The 17,134-nt window shown below is 49.4% G+C and overlaps 1 protein-coding gene across 1 annotated transcript in view; it reads right to left on the minus strand.

Annotated features, from left to right (window-relative positions):
* The window catches only part of UBE2QL1 (ubiquitin conjugating enzyme E2 QL1), a 39,250-nt gene extending 22,815 nt beyond the window's left edge, over nucleotides 1-16,435 (minus strand). The window contains exon 1 of the mRNA XM_081054649.1: nucleotides 15,538-16,435. Coding sequence (XP_080910775.1) covers nucleotides 15,538-16,302 — 765 coding nt within the window. The 5' untranslated portion in view covers nucleotides 16,303-16,435. The remainder of the gene's footprint in view (nucleotides 1-15,537) is intronic.
* Nucleotides 16,436-17,134: the final 699 nt, after the last annotated feature.

Genomic DNA, 17,134 nt, shown 5'->3' on the forward strand with positions numbered 1-17,134 from the left:
AGAGAGACTGAGAGGAGAGGATAGAATGAATTTACTCTTACACGGTAGCACAGAAAACTCCAATCATGATGAGACCACAAAGAAACCAAAGAGAGGTTTACAGAATTCTTCAAATAACAACGTTCACGTTAAAATTACTTGACAAAGTAAGCACCAGCCCCTCATGTGCTGACGGATGACCTGGGGACAGGGAGCGTGATCTCTTAGACTCTAAGTTCAAGCCTCCACCCAGTGTCAGCCTGATGCATTTCCTGGCAAATAGTCTGAAGACATTTCAGGGGCGCATGATAAAAAACAAAAACTCACAAAACCAATTCTCATTGACTAAAACACCATGGTCAACAAATTTGGTGTTTTTAGAGCAAAACAGAAAATTCAAATCACGTGGGATGCACATGGTGCCAGGGGTGAATTATTTTGGCACTCGGTATCAAGCAGACAATGCCTTTTTGATCAAGTGTCATTTTGTTGCTAAAAATGTCCACTTTCCCGACATTGCAATTTACAGGACACGCAACACCTATAATTTTTCTTTGATGACTCATGACCTTGCGGTACTTGAGTTACCAACTCAGTCTCATGCCACAAGAGCCGTGGAGTGCCCACTTGGTGCGAGGGCTGGGCAAGTGCCCACCGGCCCCACACGCCCAACCGGGGTTGCACCAAATTGCACCTGTGGGGAGGGGCTCCCCTGTGGGAGTTATTCCCCCTGGGAGGCACATCTAGCCCATCAGGGTAGGGAGACAAGGCACGGCTCCCACGAGGGTAATACATGACACAACAAGCTGGAAGCAGAGTGCTCTGCAGTTTGTACAGGGAAGGGGGTGGCTCTGCCAGAAGCTGGGCAGAGGCGGCAAGGAGGACATGCCCTGGAGAAGGGCCTGGGTGGGGCTTGGGTGCTGAAGGGGCAGTTAACATCTTCCCATAGCAGCTCACTGAATCCTCACAGGGACGCCAGGTGGACTCCTGCTCCCGTTCGCAGAAGAGGAAACGGGGAGGTGTAGCTTCCTATTGCAGAATTTAAACCCATGATACATTGGGAAGAGCATCTACTTTGAGTGGCAAAGGAATGGTAAATGTTGTCAGGGCTCAACAAACATCACTGAAATCTGGGTTTACAGGTGAACATGTGCACTATGTCTACTTTCCCCAATTCTACTTAATTATGTGATTCTACATTCCCCTCCCCCCCATAAAAAAAAGCTTAGAATATTCTGGAACAAAAATTCCAGTTTAAAATCACAACACAAATGCTAACCTTAATTGGGTTTGGGGGATTTCAGATCAAGGCCCAGCTCCTGGTCTCTTCCTATATCCTGAGTGGGACCCAAGGTCCATGGAGTGTGGAAGTGGGTATCAGCCACACCACAAGACGATCACTTTTGCAGTCTACACCAGTGTGGGAGAATGGAGGGTGTGCCATCCAAAACCCTGCACTGAGGAAATGCTGTGATCCTCTCATCTGTTCTAGGGGCTCTTTCTTCTCCCTTCTACTCACTACCAAACCCATATTCTCTCTCAGGCTACCTCTAGAATCACTGTAGTATACATTTAACGTATGGTATATGTTTACCGTTTCCAAGAAATAAGTTTGAAAGGATTTACTCACCCAATCTCAGTGTGAAACATTCTTGAATATTCTGAAATATTTTCTAAAACACACTATCTACTTGTTAATATTGTGACTTACTGACTTAGAAGAATAGCAGAAAGTAGTGAAGTAGATGAGAATGGCAGGAAACGAAGAAAATGAAGATGGTGTACAAATACCAATATTCACTGTAATTACGTAGAGAAAACAACATGAGAAAGAAAATATTTAGTAGCAAATGAGTGGATGATTTAGTGATTCATACTTCCGAAAGGTAAGATTACTTACAAAAAATTCTCCCTTCTTTTATCATTTACTCAAACTATGCTTGATTTATAAAACCAGTTCATCACATTGCATTATTCGTAAGGCCAAATAAATGACAGTCTTTTACTGTAGGTTCAGGAGCCAGAAATATCAGAAGCATTTCCTTGTGGCCGAGATTTTGAAATGAACAGTTAATAGTAAACATGTTTAGGTATTAGATCATAGAATATAGAGATGTACGTACCGGCTTTCACTAAGTGTTTCAACTGCTTTGGTCATCACTTAGCTTCTAGTCAGATTAAAAGGTGTTAGTCACACCCTGAAGGCCTGCCTGTATAGCAAGTTCCAGGAAAAGTGTTTAAAGTACACTTTGCTTGAGATACTAGAGACATGTAGCTAGTTAAGCATAAAGCAATGAAGGCTTAAACAATAACAAGGTCACAAGATGTTTGGTTTCTGCCTTTTGCTTTAAAGGAAACATCCCTGATGCACAATCATGAGACGTTTTGCAGAATCTTGGCTCCTCAACCCAGTTCGCTCACCTGACCACAGTTATGAAGGCTCCAGACAAGGTGATGTCAGGAACTGAATTACTCAGACTGAGGAAAACCACTGAAGCTTACACAGGATCTAACCAATCAGCTTGGTCCATGATCCCTATTCCCTAACCCTCAATTTTTGCCTTTAAATATCCTTGATTAAAAACCATGCAGGAGTTCGGGTTTTAAGTGCTAGCTTCCTGTTCTCCTGGCTTGGAGCCCTGCCAATAAATTGCTTTAATTTCTCCACTGCAAAGCTCAGTGTCCAGTGTTTGGCTCTGTTGGGTGTTATGTGGCCGGACCCTCTTTGGTTTGGTAGCATTCTTAACATTTCCTTCAACATTTTGGGGCAACTTAATTTAATGGTACAGTGTAGAAGTTTCCATTGGCTCTATGGGGACCATTCACAGGAATTTTGGGTGAGGCGTCTTCTGTTCTGAATGCATGCTGAGGGCCATCTCTTACTTCCCAATCTTGTAACAAGCTCATCTGCTCAGCCTTTCATGGTGGACCGTGTTTTCTCTACTTTGTGGTCTCTCAAACTTGGATGTTTGACAATTCGTACTTGCTGATGCTACAAAATGAGACAATATAGAGCGAAGAAGAGGCCCCCTGGAAATTCTCACTAAGGCCCTAGTTCCTATTGGAGATGTAATGGTCTGGTTCAATCATGTTGAACCAGCAGCGCGGGCTCAAGCAAACAGGCCCCAGCCTCACCCCGCCATGTGCCGGCCTCCTTATTCCTTGTACTGGAATGCCTCCCTTTCCTGGGCCCCCAGAAGCCATGCACCCTTACGTGCTTTGTGACGATAAAGCTGAATGCAAACTTTGCTCTGGATCCGGGGTCTGACTTGCTCTCACCAGCCTGTTTCAATCCCAGACCCCCGGCCAGCACCTGTAGGCAGAAACCTCACTGCTTTCTCCACGCAGACCCAAGCCTCCTATGTCTGCCTGAGGGCTGCGTCCTTCACACACCTCCACCTGCATTCGGGTTGAGAGTCCCAGGCCTTGGGTATCTTTCCTGTGGGGTGCTGACCAAGACCCAGTTGAAGTCCCTGAGGGTCTTCTGGTCACAGTAAGTGTGTGGGGCCGTCCATCCCTTTTCAACAGTTAAATGATGAGTTAAACAATGGTTACCTGCTCTTGTGCAGTCTCCTGGCCCTGTCAGGGCCAATGAGCTCATCCTTTCCAACCAGGCCGGGAGAGCCCAGTGGCACTTATCAGAATGGGAAGCCAGCAAGCCTCTGAGACTCCAAAGGCTGTGTGGCTGGGGCCAAGGTGTGGATTGAGGGCTTATAATATTTCTCTTAGGATGGGGAAACTGAAATAATCTCAGCCAAAAGATTCGACAGCTAAATATTGAGTTTGCAAGAAAGGAATAAAAAAGACAAAAATAAATGTGAAAACGAGTCTGAGCAATGCTGGACAGCTCTGTTGCTAGCTACTGACCATGATGCTGAAAACACTACAGACGGAAAGCGGTAGTTATGGCAACATCACTCAGGTCCATAGACTGACTCAGATGCGGCAGACTCCATGCCACGTAGATCGCACGCCCTCTTCGAATGAGCTGCACCGCAGGCTAAGAAACACTGGGGACAGCAGAATGCTTCGTGCCTCTGATGACCTCAGATACCAATTTCCAATTTCAATATTGCCGAACTACGGGAAAGTCACTGAGAGAGTACAACAAAAACAGCATAAAAAGCCTGGAGGATCAATGAGCTGTGTCCCATTCCCTCTGCCTGTGGAAATGCTGTTCTGCCACTCCAGTCTTAAGAGCTGAACCCTGAAGACATCTAGTTGCTCTCCTACCAAATGCAGAGACCCTTACCCTAGATTTGGGACCCATGCCCACGGCCCTAATTAGCAGCTAAGAGAAAGGGAAGCAGGCATTGGTATTCCACTGCTGATTAGCCTCCAACTGTCATGATATCATATACATCATCCCAGGGGTTTCTGAGAAAATTCAACAATTCCCGCAGGTTGAACATTTCAACTAGATTGCTTTTGAATTTCACTAAAAGAAAAGGTCTTTTCTAAAGGTTGTAGGAAGCTACAGGATAACTAACTACAGCGACATTCTCTTTCAATTGTACTGAGGCAATAATTGTGATAATGGCTGGAAGCCACAGCATTTGACAAAATTTTAAAATCGATTTCTGAACCAGGTTTTCATCTGGAAACAAAATGGTAGCCACAAAGCTTTCAAGGGGACATGGTATTCTGTAATGAAAGAACCTCAACAATCTTTAATGGCTACCATCTGCTGTGCATTTAGAGATGATAGAGGTACAGGTGTTAAATAATAATATTCTCCCACGTAATTTTCTAACACAGCAGCAGCAAAGGGAGTTGAGCTAATTTAAAGAAACTACGAACAAAAGGATTCTTAGGAGCGTCGTGCTGTGAAGGTGAGAAACAGGCTTCAGAGAGGTATCACATCAGACAATAATGTGGCTGCCATCATTATCAGAGACCGACTCCTGATGATGCCCAATGACTGGACGACAGGAAGCCAACAGAGGCAATGACAAGAGTCCACCATGAGAGGGTAAAGAGGAGGCTATCCTGTGATTTTTGTGAAATTTGCAAAATTATGGTCAAGTAAGAAAACATTGGAGCCAACTTGATCTCATTATCACGCTGAAATACTAAGAGCTGTGAAAGCAGACCCCTTCACGCAATGGACGCTGAGTGGAAGCCCACCTTTGGGACTGTGGTCCTATTTTTCTGCCGTATTTATTTCAATAAATATTCCAATTCTTTAAAAGAAGGAACATCTATTGATCACCCCTTCCGTACACAGCACTCTGTACATCGTTTCTCTTGAGTGTCACCATTCACCTGTGAAGTGGGGATTCTGCTCCTCCTCTTCAGGCAAGGTACCTGAAGCTTGGGGAGGTTGCTGCCTGCCCAGCAGGGAAGCAGGCTCAGGAGAGGGATGGTACTGGAGCCGTGTCTGCCTCTAGACCCGCGGCTTTCTCCCAACCCCAACCGAGACCTACGGTGGAACTGAGACATGACTGGGCTCCTAAACCTTGTTCCCGGTGGTTCTGGCCAGGAGCTGCACAATTAGCTTTAAGATCTTCCCCAAGACACACTCAGAGGCGGCCTTCCTCCACCCCTCCACCCCCACAAGCATATATACACTTGGATGGGAAAAATATCTTTATTTTCACTAACACCTAACTGCAATTTAGCACTTCATTTAATTATGAGGGAAAGTGATAAACCACAGCCGTAGGAGCAGTGCCTTGATTTTGCCACCAATAGAAATCCCACACTTAAAAATAAAAAATCACAGTACAATTGCAGATACCTTGAAATGTCATCAATGCTCGTTACTATGTCCAGTTAAGGGAGTTGTTGGATCTTAAATGTTATTAAAGACGTGCTTCTTAATTTGATAGTTTAGTTCATCACGTTTTGTTTTTTTTTGATATGTGATAACCATATTTAAGTATATAGAGTAGTCCCCCCTCATATGAGGAGGGTACGTTCCAAGACTCCCCGTGGATGCCTGAAACCACAGAGAGTACCGATTCTATATATACTATGTTTTTCCTATCCATACATACCTATGGTAAAGTTTAATTTATAAGTTAGGCCCAGCAAGAGATTAACAATAATAACTAATAATAAAATAGGACAATTATAACAATACACTGTAATAAAAGGTATGTGAATGTAGTCTCTCTCTCTCTCAAAATATCTTATTGCCCCATACTCACCTTTTCACTTAAAGGAAGCACTTACAGCTTCTCTTTGGCATATCCAAATCGCCAGCATCACGACTCTTCTGCTTTGGGGCTATGGCTAAGTAAAAGAAGAGTTACCTGAACACACGTACTGGGGTATCCTGATAGCTGATCTGATCATCGAGACAGACGGCTACGAAATGTCTAACGGGCAGAAAACTTGGGACAGAGAGATGATTCGCGTCCCAAGTGGGACGCTGTGGGATTTCATCACACATTACTCAGAATGATGTGTAATTTACAACTTACAAACTGTTTATTTCTGGAATTCCCCGTTTAATATTTTCAGACGTGGGTTAACCACAACCATGGATAAGGGGAAACTACTCTAATTGTTTTTCTTGGAAATCCTATGAATTTTCTTGTGTGCATTTCAAAACATTATTCTGAGGAGGGGTCTGCAGGTGTCCCCAGATGCCGAGGGGCCACCCAGTTCTCCAGATGGCCTTGTGGGGGCCAGAGGTGGCAGGAAGTGGTTCTGGGGTCTCCCATTCCTCTCTGACTGATCTGGGGGAATAATCTAGAGGCCTCCATCGCTCTATGAAAAGGCAGATGCCAGGATCCCCCTTTAAATACAATTACTAAGACTAAATCACCCTAATTCAATCCAGCAAAGTTCAGCCACTTTTTATCAGATTCGTTTTATTTATGAGTTAAAACGAGTTCCTTTAAGCTTTATGTAATTCTACTGTTGATCCTACAGTTAGAAAAATGATCTTTTATGAGCTAAGATGAGGATTTTTCCATAATATACATCATAAAAGTGATCAAAGGAAAAAGAAGCAGGTCTGTGAGAGGTCAGATGGCAGCTGCCACCCTGGGTTAGTTTTAGGCAGTCTGCATATGGGATGTGGGCACTCCCCAGAGGCCCTAACCCTTAGCTCTGCTGTGCCCTGCCTTCCCTGGACAGCTCTGGAGGGGGCTCCCACCTCAGGGGAGAGCTCTTCCACACACACACCTGGGCCGCAAAGCAAGCTTCCAAGAGATACAGTCCCTTTGTACCAAGCGAGATGAAAGAAACTACGATTTAGTATTATGATGACTTTTTAAAAGTTACATTTGCAAGGCTTATAATAGTCAACTAGTTACAATTAATTCAAGCTAGTAACAAATTCAGTTTCAAGTTTCCTCCATATTTCTACTTTTTCCTGGCTGGGAAGCAGAGTAGAGAGTAGGGACATGCCACTAATCGTGAAAGGCCTCAACACAGATAAATCCCTGCAGCCATTCATGTTTTTGTTTTTACTGTTTTTGTACAGTTACATTCCAGTCCCGACTGGTAGTTCCTGGGAAGCAAAAATAGGCACCCAGCTTGATGCAAAAATCGCCCTAATTCATATGTATCAGTAAGGCAAAAATGATTGTTCTAATTATTATGTCCAACTTTATACAATAGTTATAGCTGCTTCCTACTATAATCAATATGTAATCAATTCTGTAACTCCATATTCTAATTTTTGGAAATGTCTGAATTTCAAGATCAAAAAATGGCAAGCATCCCCTTAACATTTTTCTAGATTTTTTTCCCTCAATTCCCAAGTGACCTGACAACATTTCAACTTCAAGTGTAATCAGATCCATTGTGAGAGAGCAATTCCTTATCTCTTTCCTCAAAGAACTCTTAATAAAAAAAATATTGAGAATACTTGCCAAATATTGTGACAGAGAATTAGTATTTCTTTTACAGAAATTATTTTTAAAGTATTAATTTCTTCAATCTCAGTGGCTTCCAGCAATGTAACAATTATGTTCAAAGAGCATTTCTTTCTCGAGTTATTTTCAGAATTTTTAAAATGCCTTTCCCTTTTGTGTATCGAAGAAATCAAGCAGCAACAATTATCTTCCTTCTACAGTTTGAAAGAATGCAAACGTTCTTCCATTTCCCACAATAGAGACAAAAGTTGATGGTATGTTTGGACCGCCACTGTGGTCCCACTCCGCTGATAATTCAGTGCCACGTGTTAGATGTGATGCACACATCACTCCTCCCCGGGGAGCGATTCTGGGTGTTGTAGGAAAACGAAGCACAATGCCATTGCCAAGCTTCCCCTAAGGCCACAGGGACCCCTGGGGACAACCAAGCTACACGTGCTACTTGGTGGGGTGGCTTCCACTTGCCTTCCCGACAGCTCATTGGAACCACAGGGCTCTGGCACTTTACTAACCACCTGTCCTGGACACAGATTTGACCTCAGTTTCCTCCTCTGTAAGATGGGAATGACAACAGTACTCATCTCATAGGCTGTTGGGAGGATTTAATGGAATGACCCAGAAAACATTTTGCACAGCAGCTGATATATGTTTGCAACTCGATGGTGCATTGCAGGAGGGGTCAAAGCGAAGGGACGGGGGTCTGCTCGGACCAGCGAGTCTCGTGGGTGGGCAAGGGGCACGTTCAGGTGACCTTTCCTAGCTCCTGCAGCTATGCCCTGCCCTCCTTTTCTACTCCTTTGCCACCTGATTTGTCCCAGATGTGCTTCGTCCCCAGACTTCCTCAACCTGGGTCCTCTGTCCTCCCACTTACCTCAGCTGCCTTCCTCCTGACCTCCCCAAAGTAGCTGGCCCAGCAGATGGCCAGGAAGAAGCCAGAAGGACGCACAGAAGGGGAAGTGGTGCCCTGGGAATGCCAAGAGGTGGCTACGGTGCTCAAGTCATGGCAGACCCTCAGCACATGGGTGATGAATGAATGAATGAATGAATGAATGAATGGTGTGACAATGAGGAAAAACAAACAGGTAAACCTAATCTTAGTTTGCTGACTCCCTGGGAGGAAAGCATGGACGTTACAGGAAATGTTTCTGCCATTACAACTTGGTGTGTTTGGGGAAATGCCTGCTCTTTCTACTTATTAGCAGTGAAGCAGTGTTCAGAACGACAGGCTGGGCCTCCCCATAAGAGTCAGGTCTCCCCCACCTGTAAGCACAGTGTTCCTTCTGAGAATGTCACAGAGAAGTGTGAAGACCCTGCTGATCCCTGGACCCCACCTCTCCCAAGCCCAGTGCACACACAGGCCACTGCCAGTTGTCAGCTCCATGTATAGTCAACACATGACTTGTACCCAAATGTTAAGCAAAATGGAACTGTGAAGCTGGCCGGCACGCCGAAGGCATATGAATGGGTTTGCAGTATCCTCACCGGACAATCAGTTCTCCCCAGCAGGCACTTTCCGTGTTTCTTCCTCACCATTGTGTGACTAGCATGTCCCTGGTACATGGCTCTCCATCCCTGCGCCGCGTGAATCAGCCAGGCAGCCACAGTTCTGGGTGGTCTGCACCTGAGCACTGCCAGCCACGTCCAATCGAGGGTGAGCGACCTGTCTCGAGCACACGTCCTGGTCTCAGGGTAACACCCCGCTTGGTCTACGCAAACCGTCCAGGGAGGAAGGACTTGGTTCTATGATGGCAGGGCTTCCAGTGCACTCCGTCACGATTGACAGAGGACAGGAGTCCCAGCGAGGTGGAGGGGGGAAGGTGAGGGGCTTGGGTTACACCCACCACTACCTGATGCTCCCTGCCGTGGCTGCTGGTGGCGGGACGCACCCCAGAGGGGGCCTGGAAACCATGAGCCGTCCAGGTGGCTTTTCTCACTCTGGCTGCCGAGTAGAATCACGTAGGAGCTTTTCCAACAAGCCTCTACGAGGAAGCCAGAGTCTCCGAAGGTAGGGCCCTGGCATTAGGAGAATGTAAACACTCCCCAGGGCATCTAATTTATGGCCTTGGCAGAGAACCACTGGCAGAGAGGAAGGGAGTTATACCTGTCACCCATCCCCCTCCCTCCCGACTACCTTATCAACACAGCAAAAAATGAAGATTCAGGAGATTTGAAATGTGGCTCAAAGAATCCACACCTGGTGGCTGCTTTTGTTTGTTTGTTTTAACCAAATTGCCATCCCCAAAGTGGTACCCGAGGCTGCCTGACTGCTAAACCTGGATTCACACACAGCTGTTCCTGCGGGTGAGAAAGGGTGCGCTGGGTGGTGGGTCTCAGACTTGAAAACAAACTTCAACTTATTGTCCATGTTGGCACTTTCCATTCAAAAACAAACAACACCCCCAAACTATGCTGTCCCTTAAAAAGAAAAACAAACCTCTCACATCCCTAGTGTCAACCAGAAAAGTAAATAGAAACACATTTACACATTCTTCTTGCAAGTTTAGATTCTCCAAAGCCAACAACTGAGGGCAAAGCGAGTCACTACTATTATTAACTGTCCCATCAGCCCTGGTGGAAGCACCGTGCCAGGGAGCTGAGCCGTGGGGCCGCCCAGTTGGCGTGGGACTATTTTTAGGAGGCAGGGCCCTGCCTGTGTCCTCCTGCCTGCCCTACTTGATATCGGAACGAGCTATTTTTTCTCTGAACAGTCAAGCACCTGGATTGCTCAAGCTGCAGAGTCATCTTCGTGGGCAAGCTCACTGTCACCTACACATTTCCGTTCCTTTGCAAACCAGCCTGGCCTCTAGAGAAATGAGAGGTTGAAGTGGTTAAGGAATTCCTGTGGGGGCTTGTTATGGGCTGCAATGGTGTCCCTACAAAATCCATGCTGGAGTCCTACTCCAGCACCTCCGGATGTCACTACACCAACCGAAACAGATCATGAGGGGGGGCCCTAAGCCAGTATGACCGGAGTCCTTACGAGGAGAGACTGGGACACAGACATAAAGAGAAGGAAGATGGTGTGAAGACACGGTCCACGCGCCAAGCAGAGAGCCCCGGAGCAGCTCCTCCCTCAGCCTCAGAAGGACGCCACCCTGCCGACGCCCGGGTCTCAGACCTATAGCCTCCAGAACTGGGAGATGACAAACGTCTGGTATTTAAGCCACCCAGTCTGCGGCACTTTGTTACAGCAGCCCTAGCAGGCTAATATAACACGGTTTGGAAACACGAGAAATTATTAGTGTGGGAACACAAAGCGCTGTTCATCCTCACCAGTTTTTCTGCTAAGACCTGGAGATTTTGCAGCCATAAGTCAAATAAGTCAAGGGCTGTTTTTAGGCCTTGTGCTTTGGAAGAAGCTCTGAAGACAGCTGTGGGGTGTGTGTGCGTGTGTGCGCGCGCGCGCGCACACACACGATTCTCAATGACGTCCCCGGTGCAGACCCCTTTAAGGCCCAAAGTCAATCTCAGAGATGTGTGTTATCACCAAAGCTGATCTGCAGAGCCCTTGACTTACTTCCTCATCACATTCCAACAAGCGGCCACATCTGCCGGTTTCCTTTATTCAAAAGCCCCAGAAGCCAGCGCTGTCGAGCAAACTTAACCGTGCTGACCAACTTTTCTAAGATCTGAGGCTGCTTCAGTCCTCATTCTCAGTCTTTTGCTGACGGCTGGAGGCACATCTGTTTTCTGGGGACACAAAGGCTTCTCACGCAGCTTACAATTCAGACCACCACCTGTAGACAGCAGGGGCTTCCACGGCCCGGCTCTGCCATTTGGACAGCTTTTGCTGGTGCGGGCTGTTTTCAGGGCCTCTGTACTCACTGCTCGTATTCTAACAGGACGTGTGTGCACTAGAGCTGAGTGTGGGGCTGCAGCTTCCTCACCTGTCCGGGGACCATCCGCACGGCAGAACAAGAGAGGCGACACAGCCTCGGTGCTCAGCTGGCCAGAGCGTGGCCCGGAGCACACAGCCAGTATTAGCTGCTGCTGTTATCACCATCTTTATCATCATGACCATCGTCATCGTCTTCATGGTGGGTCCAGTCATGTGGTTGGCTCTGAGGGGACAGAGGAGGGCTAAGGAACTGTCTTTCAAGTGTCATCTGTCCCCTCTTCCTGGTCACGTCTAGCAAATTTAAAAAAGGGACACTCAAGAAGTGAGCAGGTATGAAAACAGAACCCTGAGTTATTGTTCCCTCAAGTGGCTTTTGGGGACCCTTCTGCTCACACAACTGCAAGAAGAGGGTCTCTGTCCAGTCACCCAGTTATTCCAGGACCCACACCTGGAGGATAAGCCAGCGAGCTCCGGGCATTTCCGGCAGGACCACGGAGTCACCACTGGAAGCCATCAGTCTAGGTTCACAGCGCTGTCCTGTGTCATCTCTGCGCACGTGATCTTCTACCTTAAGCTGCCTGCAAGATGCAAGCACTGTGCTTCCATTGCAACTACTCATGGTTTCAAGACCAGCATCGTACAGCTTTCGGATGTCAAAAGTCCTGTATCGGAACTATGAGCAGGCTTCTTTGGATTCAATGAAGGATAAACGGTATAAAAAATGGCTTAAACTTTGAACATTGTCAACAGTTCATTTTAAAAGTACAGGAATTTTCATCCAATTGCAGAGAACCACAACAGTTACCTGAAATGCCTCTATGTAGTCAAAAGAGGGCCTAGTCACGGCCAGTAGACAAGTGGGCAAGCCTGTACGTTGCTGTTTCCACACAGGATGTAGCAGACAAGAAATTTATGTTGATTTCGTCTAAAGCAACCACAATCCATAAAGCAGCATACCAGAGATTTTGATGACATGGAGCAAAGAGTCAGGTAAAGGCCTTGGGAAATGACTGAATTGATTATATCATGTGATAAACCCTCAGTTTTTTATTTTGCACACAAAACAGTTAAGCAGATCTTTTTGTCATAATATTACCAATTAAATCCTTAAAATTATTTTACAGTTTGTCTAAAGGTGTAGAAACAAAATCAACTTTGTACATCCTCAATTCAGAAAGTAAAGCCAAGTGATTATGAAAGGGGGAAAGGAGCCTTTTCACTTAAGCAAAACAAATCCTAAAAAGAAATGCCAACAGATGGAGGAATGGAACTAGAATGAAATGATTTCTTTCTTTTAAAGTAATTTCTGGTTCGGTAGCAGTCCTGGTTCTCTCTGAATACCTAATCGGGTATTTTGAGGGCTTCCCCAAAGCCTTACCTTTCACTATAGTATGTGCAGTGAGCAATCTGTAGGGAAGGAATTCATCAAGGAGGAAAGGCACCACAGCACTTAGATTCCCGAAATGCGTTAGCACCCTTCGGTGCACGGAATCCTGAAACATTAATGACTCTTCATTTCTCCTCTTCTTACCCTGCATTTCAACTAGTTTATGTGTATCCTGCATTACTCTCTTATGGATGTTGAAGTCAGCATGGAAAACACAAGGAAACTGAATTGCTATTTTAATACTTTGCTGAGTTCTCACCTTCATTTCAGTTATTTTATGCACTAGAATTTAGAATAGGTAATACAATGCAATATGCTGGGTGACGGGCCCTTAGTTCAATTAGGTGCGATTTTGAAATTAGTAAATAAACTTGTTGATAATTACTTTCAGCACTGAAGTCTCTAACTTGCAAACTGTATGCAAGACTCAATTCTGATTACGAAGAAAAGAAACATATGCACAAGGATCTGTCTATTTTAATAGAAGTACATGAGCGCAAATAGAACTATTTCTCATAGCATCAATATAAACATGAAAAACACTTACTTTACTAAGACGTATCTTTTAAAAAAACTCCTTATTTCTAACTTGAGGTCTTCGTTTTCCTGCATCTTTGAAAGTGAAGGCTGTAGTCCAGGTGACCTCTAGGACCGCCTCCAAGTCTAAACTGTTACAATTCTGTGATTCTATAAGGCAAAACCACATCCCTCTCCCCCTGGGCCCCAAAGTCAGCCTCACTCTGAAGAATGAAAGAACGTAAGACACTGTTCCAGAGAGTTCTGAGTGGTAATGATTTCAGAAACAAATAACAAAGGCATTTCTGCAGAACCTTCTTCCACACCATTTGTATAATCCCGTTTGAAAAATAAACTAAAGGGACCCCTTTGCACCCCCATGGGTTGTGCTGACTCAGTCTCCTCACACCAGCGGCAGCATTGAATTTCTGATGTTAAACCTTGCTCAGTTAGATGTCTTTCTGGACCTGCCACATCCATCCTATTTCCAACTCAAGAAGTAAGTGGAACCTAAGCCCCGGAAAAGACAGACCAGCAGGACAGTTACTTGGTAACAACAGACCTCAGTCAAGAATTAAGTGCCTTTCTGCCCTGGAGTGAGGATGCTGCTACCACGGTACCCCAGGAGCTCCAGCTCTAGTGAAATTGGCAGAACGAGCGTTATTTGACTAGTGTGAAACATTCCGCAGTGAAAGGGACAGGGGTAGGTGACAGGGGACTGATCGCTTCTGATGGGCCAGCTGTAGAAAGATCAAATTGAGGTCATTCAGGGTCTTCTAAACAAAACAACGATTCTTCATAAATCTAAAAGATGCCTGTATAAAAATGTCATTTTATTAAGTACTGTTTAATATTGATGCTGGAAAACATCAGCTGACTTGATTACGACCAAGAGCATGTACCGTGGGAATACGAAACCTCACACTCTTGTCTGCAGGGAGTGGTGGCAGTGGGGGGAACGTGGTACTTCAGAAGATTCATTCATTCTCCCTCTCCAGTCCTCCAGGGTTTCTTTTCAGTAAAGCTGCCATCTGGGGCAAGAGGTGAGGAGACTCAACTCATCCCTTATTTCAGTATTTAGTGAACAATCTTTAGCCCTGATAAAGGATTTAAATTCTGGGAGCACAGGAAACCAAAGGAAGAAAGGAGTCTGAGAGACCAAGACCTTGAACACCTATCCCCCCAGAGGAGAAGGTCCTGGAAGGGGCAGGGACCAGGCATTTCCTTGACAGAGTCTGGCCTTGTCCCTTAAGGAACCAGTCACACCACACCTCTGCCTCTCCAGTGAAATTTCTCAAGAGTGAAATTCTCACCTTTGCACTACGTGCTCTCAGGAAAAGCAAGCATAGCCTCGGGAGCAGATTCACCAGTGGGAGGCTGACCCTCTGCAAAGCACCCACCTGAGATGTTGGGGAGGAAATGTGTGTCGGGGGGGTTATAAACTAGGTTGGACATTTGGATCCTGAGGCAGACATAAAGTCCCACCTTCACGGAGATTATGGGGACAGAAGATGGGAGACGCAGATGGGGGGAATGGGAGAGGGAAGGGAGGAGAGTGGGGGAAAGGGAGAGAGGGAGAGGGAGATGGGAAATGGTGGGCAGCTGGAAAGGCAAGAGTAGCTGGGGAGTGGAGAAGGGGACGAAGGGCAGAGGATAGAGGGGTAGGGCTGAGGGACCACAGGGGAGGGGTAGGGAGAGAAGAGAAAGAGAAGAGGGAGCGGAGGGTATAGCGGGGGCGAGGAGGGGAGTAAGGATGGGGAAAGCAGGACAGACAGAGCGAATTCTGGGGACAAGGAGAGAGGGAGCAAGCGAGAGACCAGCGCGGACGGGGCGGGGGGACCGGGAGAGACGGGATGGAAAAGTAGGCAAGGAAGGTAATGCTTTGGGGAAAGGAGCGGGGGCGCCGGACGTGTCTCGGGGTCGGAGGCTGCCCGGGTCCGGAGGGCGAGGGTCGGCGGAGCGCGCGCCCAGCCCCGGCCGCTTACCTGGCCCTTGACCAGGCTGGCGGCGAACTGGCGCATGACGGCCTCCACGGTGTAGGCGCTGGACCAGCCGCGCGGCGTGAGCAGCTCCATGCAGATGGCGCCGCCGTCCAGCACGTAGCCGTTCTCCAGGCGCGGGCTGAGCACCCGCATGAAGGGCGGCGAGAAGGGGAAGTTGTCGGGGAAGGTGAGGTTGAGCAGGATGAACTCGGTGTTGGTCTCCTTCATGTCCTGCCACAGCACCGAGTCCCTGTCCACCTGGTGCAGCTTCACGTTCCAGTCGAAGAGGCTGTCGTCCACCAGCTCCACGGAGATGAAGCGGTCGCCGAGGCGCGCGATGTCCTGCAGCTCCTTCATGAGCCGCCGGCTGCGCACCTGCGCGCAGTGCTGCTGGCGCGCCGCGGGCACCAGGCTGCCGCCCGCCGCCCCCGCCGGGCCGGGCCCCGCCCTGGCGCCCGCCGCCCGCTCCCGGGCCCCCCCGGAGCCCGCCGCCCCCGCCGCCCCGGCCGCCGGCTGTGGCGGCTTGTCGCGCGGGGCCGGCTCCGGCGCGCGCTTGCCCTTGCCCTTGCCCGGCCCGGGGCTGGCGTCGCCGGCGCCCCCGGGGGGGTGCTGCTGCTGCTTGTGGCCGCCGCTCTTGGCGCCGCCCTTGCCGCGCAGCGACGCGCTGTGCTGGCCGCCGCCGCCGCGGTGGTTGTGATGGTGCTTGGGGTCCTCGGTGTCCCGGTTGTGCAGGCGGATCAGCCCGATTTTGCGGAGCAGCGTGGCCATTTTAGGCTCGGCGCCGGCGTGGGGCCCCCCTCGGCTCCGGCCCCCGGAGCCCGAAAGCCTGGGCGCGGGGGGCGCGGGGCGGCGGCGACAGGCGCACACTCCCCGCCCGCGCTGTGGCCGCGGTCAGCTGACGGGGCCCGCGGGGCTCCCGCTCCGGCCGCCGGGGAGCCGAGGCGCGAGCACGCGCGGCGTGGCGGGCCGTCCCCGCGCCGCTCCCTGGGCGCAGCCCCCGGAGCCCGCTGTCCACAGTCCTTTGTGCGCGGCCGCAGCCCCGCCGGCCTGCAGTCCAAGCGCCGCGCCGGGGCGCGCAGAGCCGCCCGCAGCGCCCCGGAGGCAGCGAGGTGGCCGCGGGCTCCCGCCGGGCCGTGCGCCGCTGGCGGCTACCGCGGGGCCCCGGCCGCTGCGGCTGCTGACATTGCAGAGGCGGCTGCTCCGTCTGAGCCGAGCGCGGCGCGGAGGGGGCGGCCCTGCCGGCCGGGGGGGGGGGCGCGGGGCGGAGCCGCGGGCGTGTCTGCGCCGAGCCGCCCCGCCGCCCGCCCGCCCGCCCGCCGCCCGCCGCCCGGCTCCCGCGGCGCCACGCGCTCGGCCGCTGGGGGGAGACAGCGGCGCGCGCCGGGCCGAAGGGGTGCTCGGCGGCGGGGCCGGCGCGGGGGTGGGCGCGGGGGTGGGCACGGGGGGGACGCGGCGCGCTGGAGCGAGCGCTAAGGCGGGTCCCGCGGACTCCGGCCCTTTCGCCCGGGATGCGGGCTCGCCACCCCCACCCCCACCCGCCACCCCCACCCCCACCCCCACCCGCCGCCCGCCGTCCCGAAGCCCAAGCCTCCGACCTCAC

This window comes from Rhinolophus hipposideros (genome assembly GCF_964194185.1).
Source record: "Rhinolophus hipposideros genome assembly, chromosome: 7".
NCBI classification, from domain to species: Eukaryota; Metazoa; Chordata; class Mammalia; order Chiroptera; family Rhinolophidae; genus Rhinolophus; species Rhinolophus hipposideros.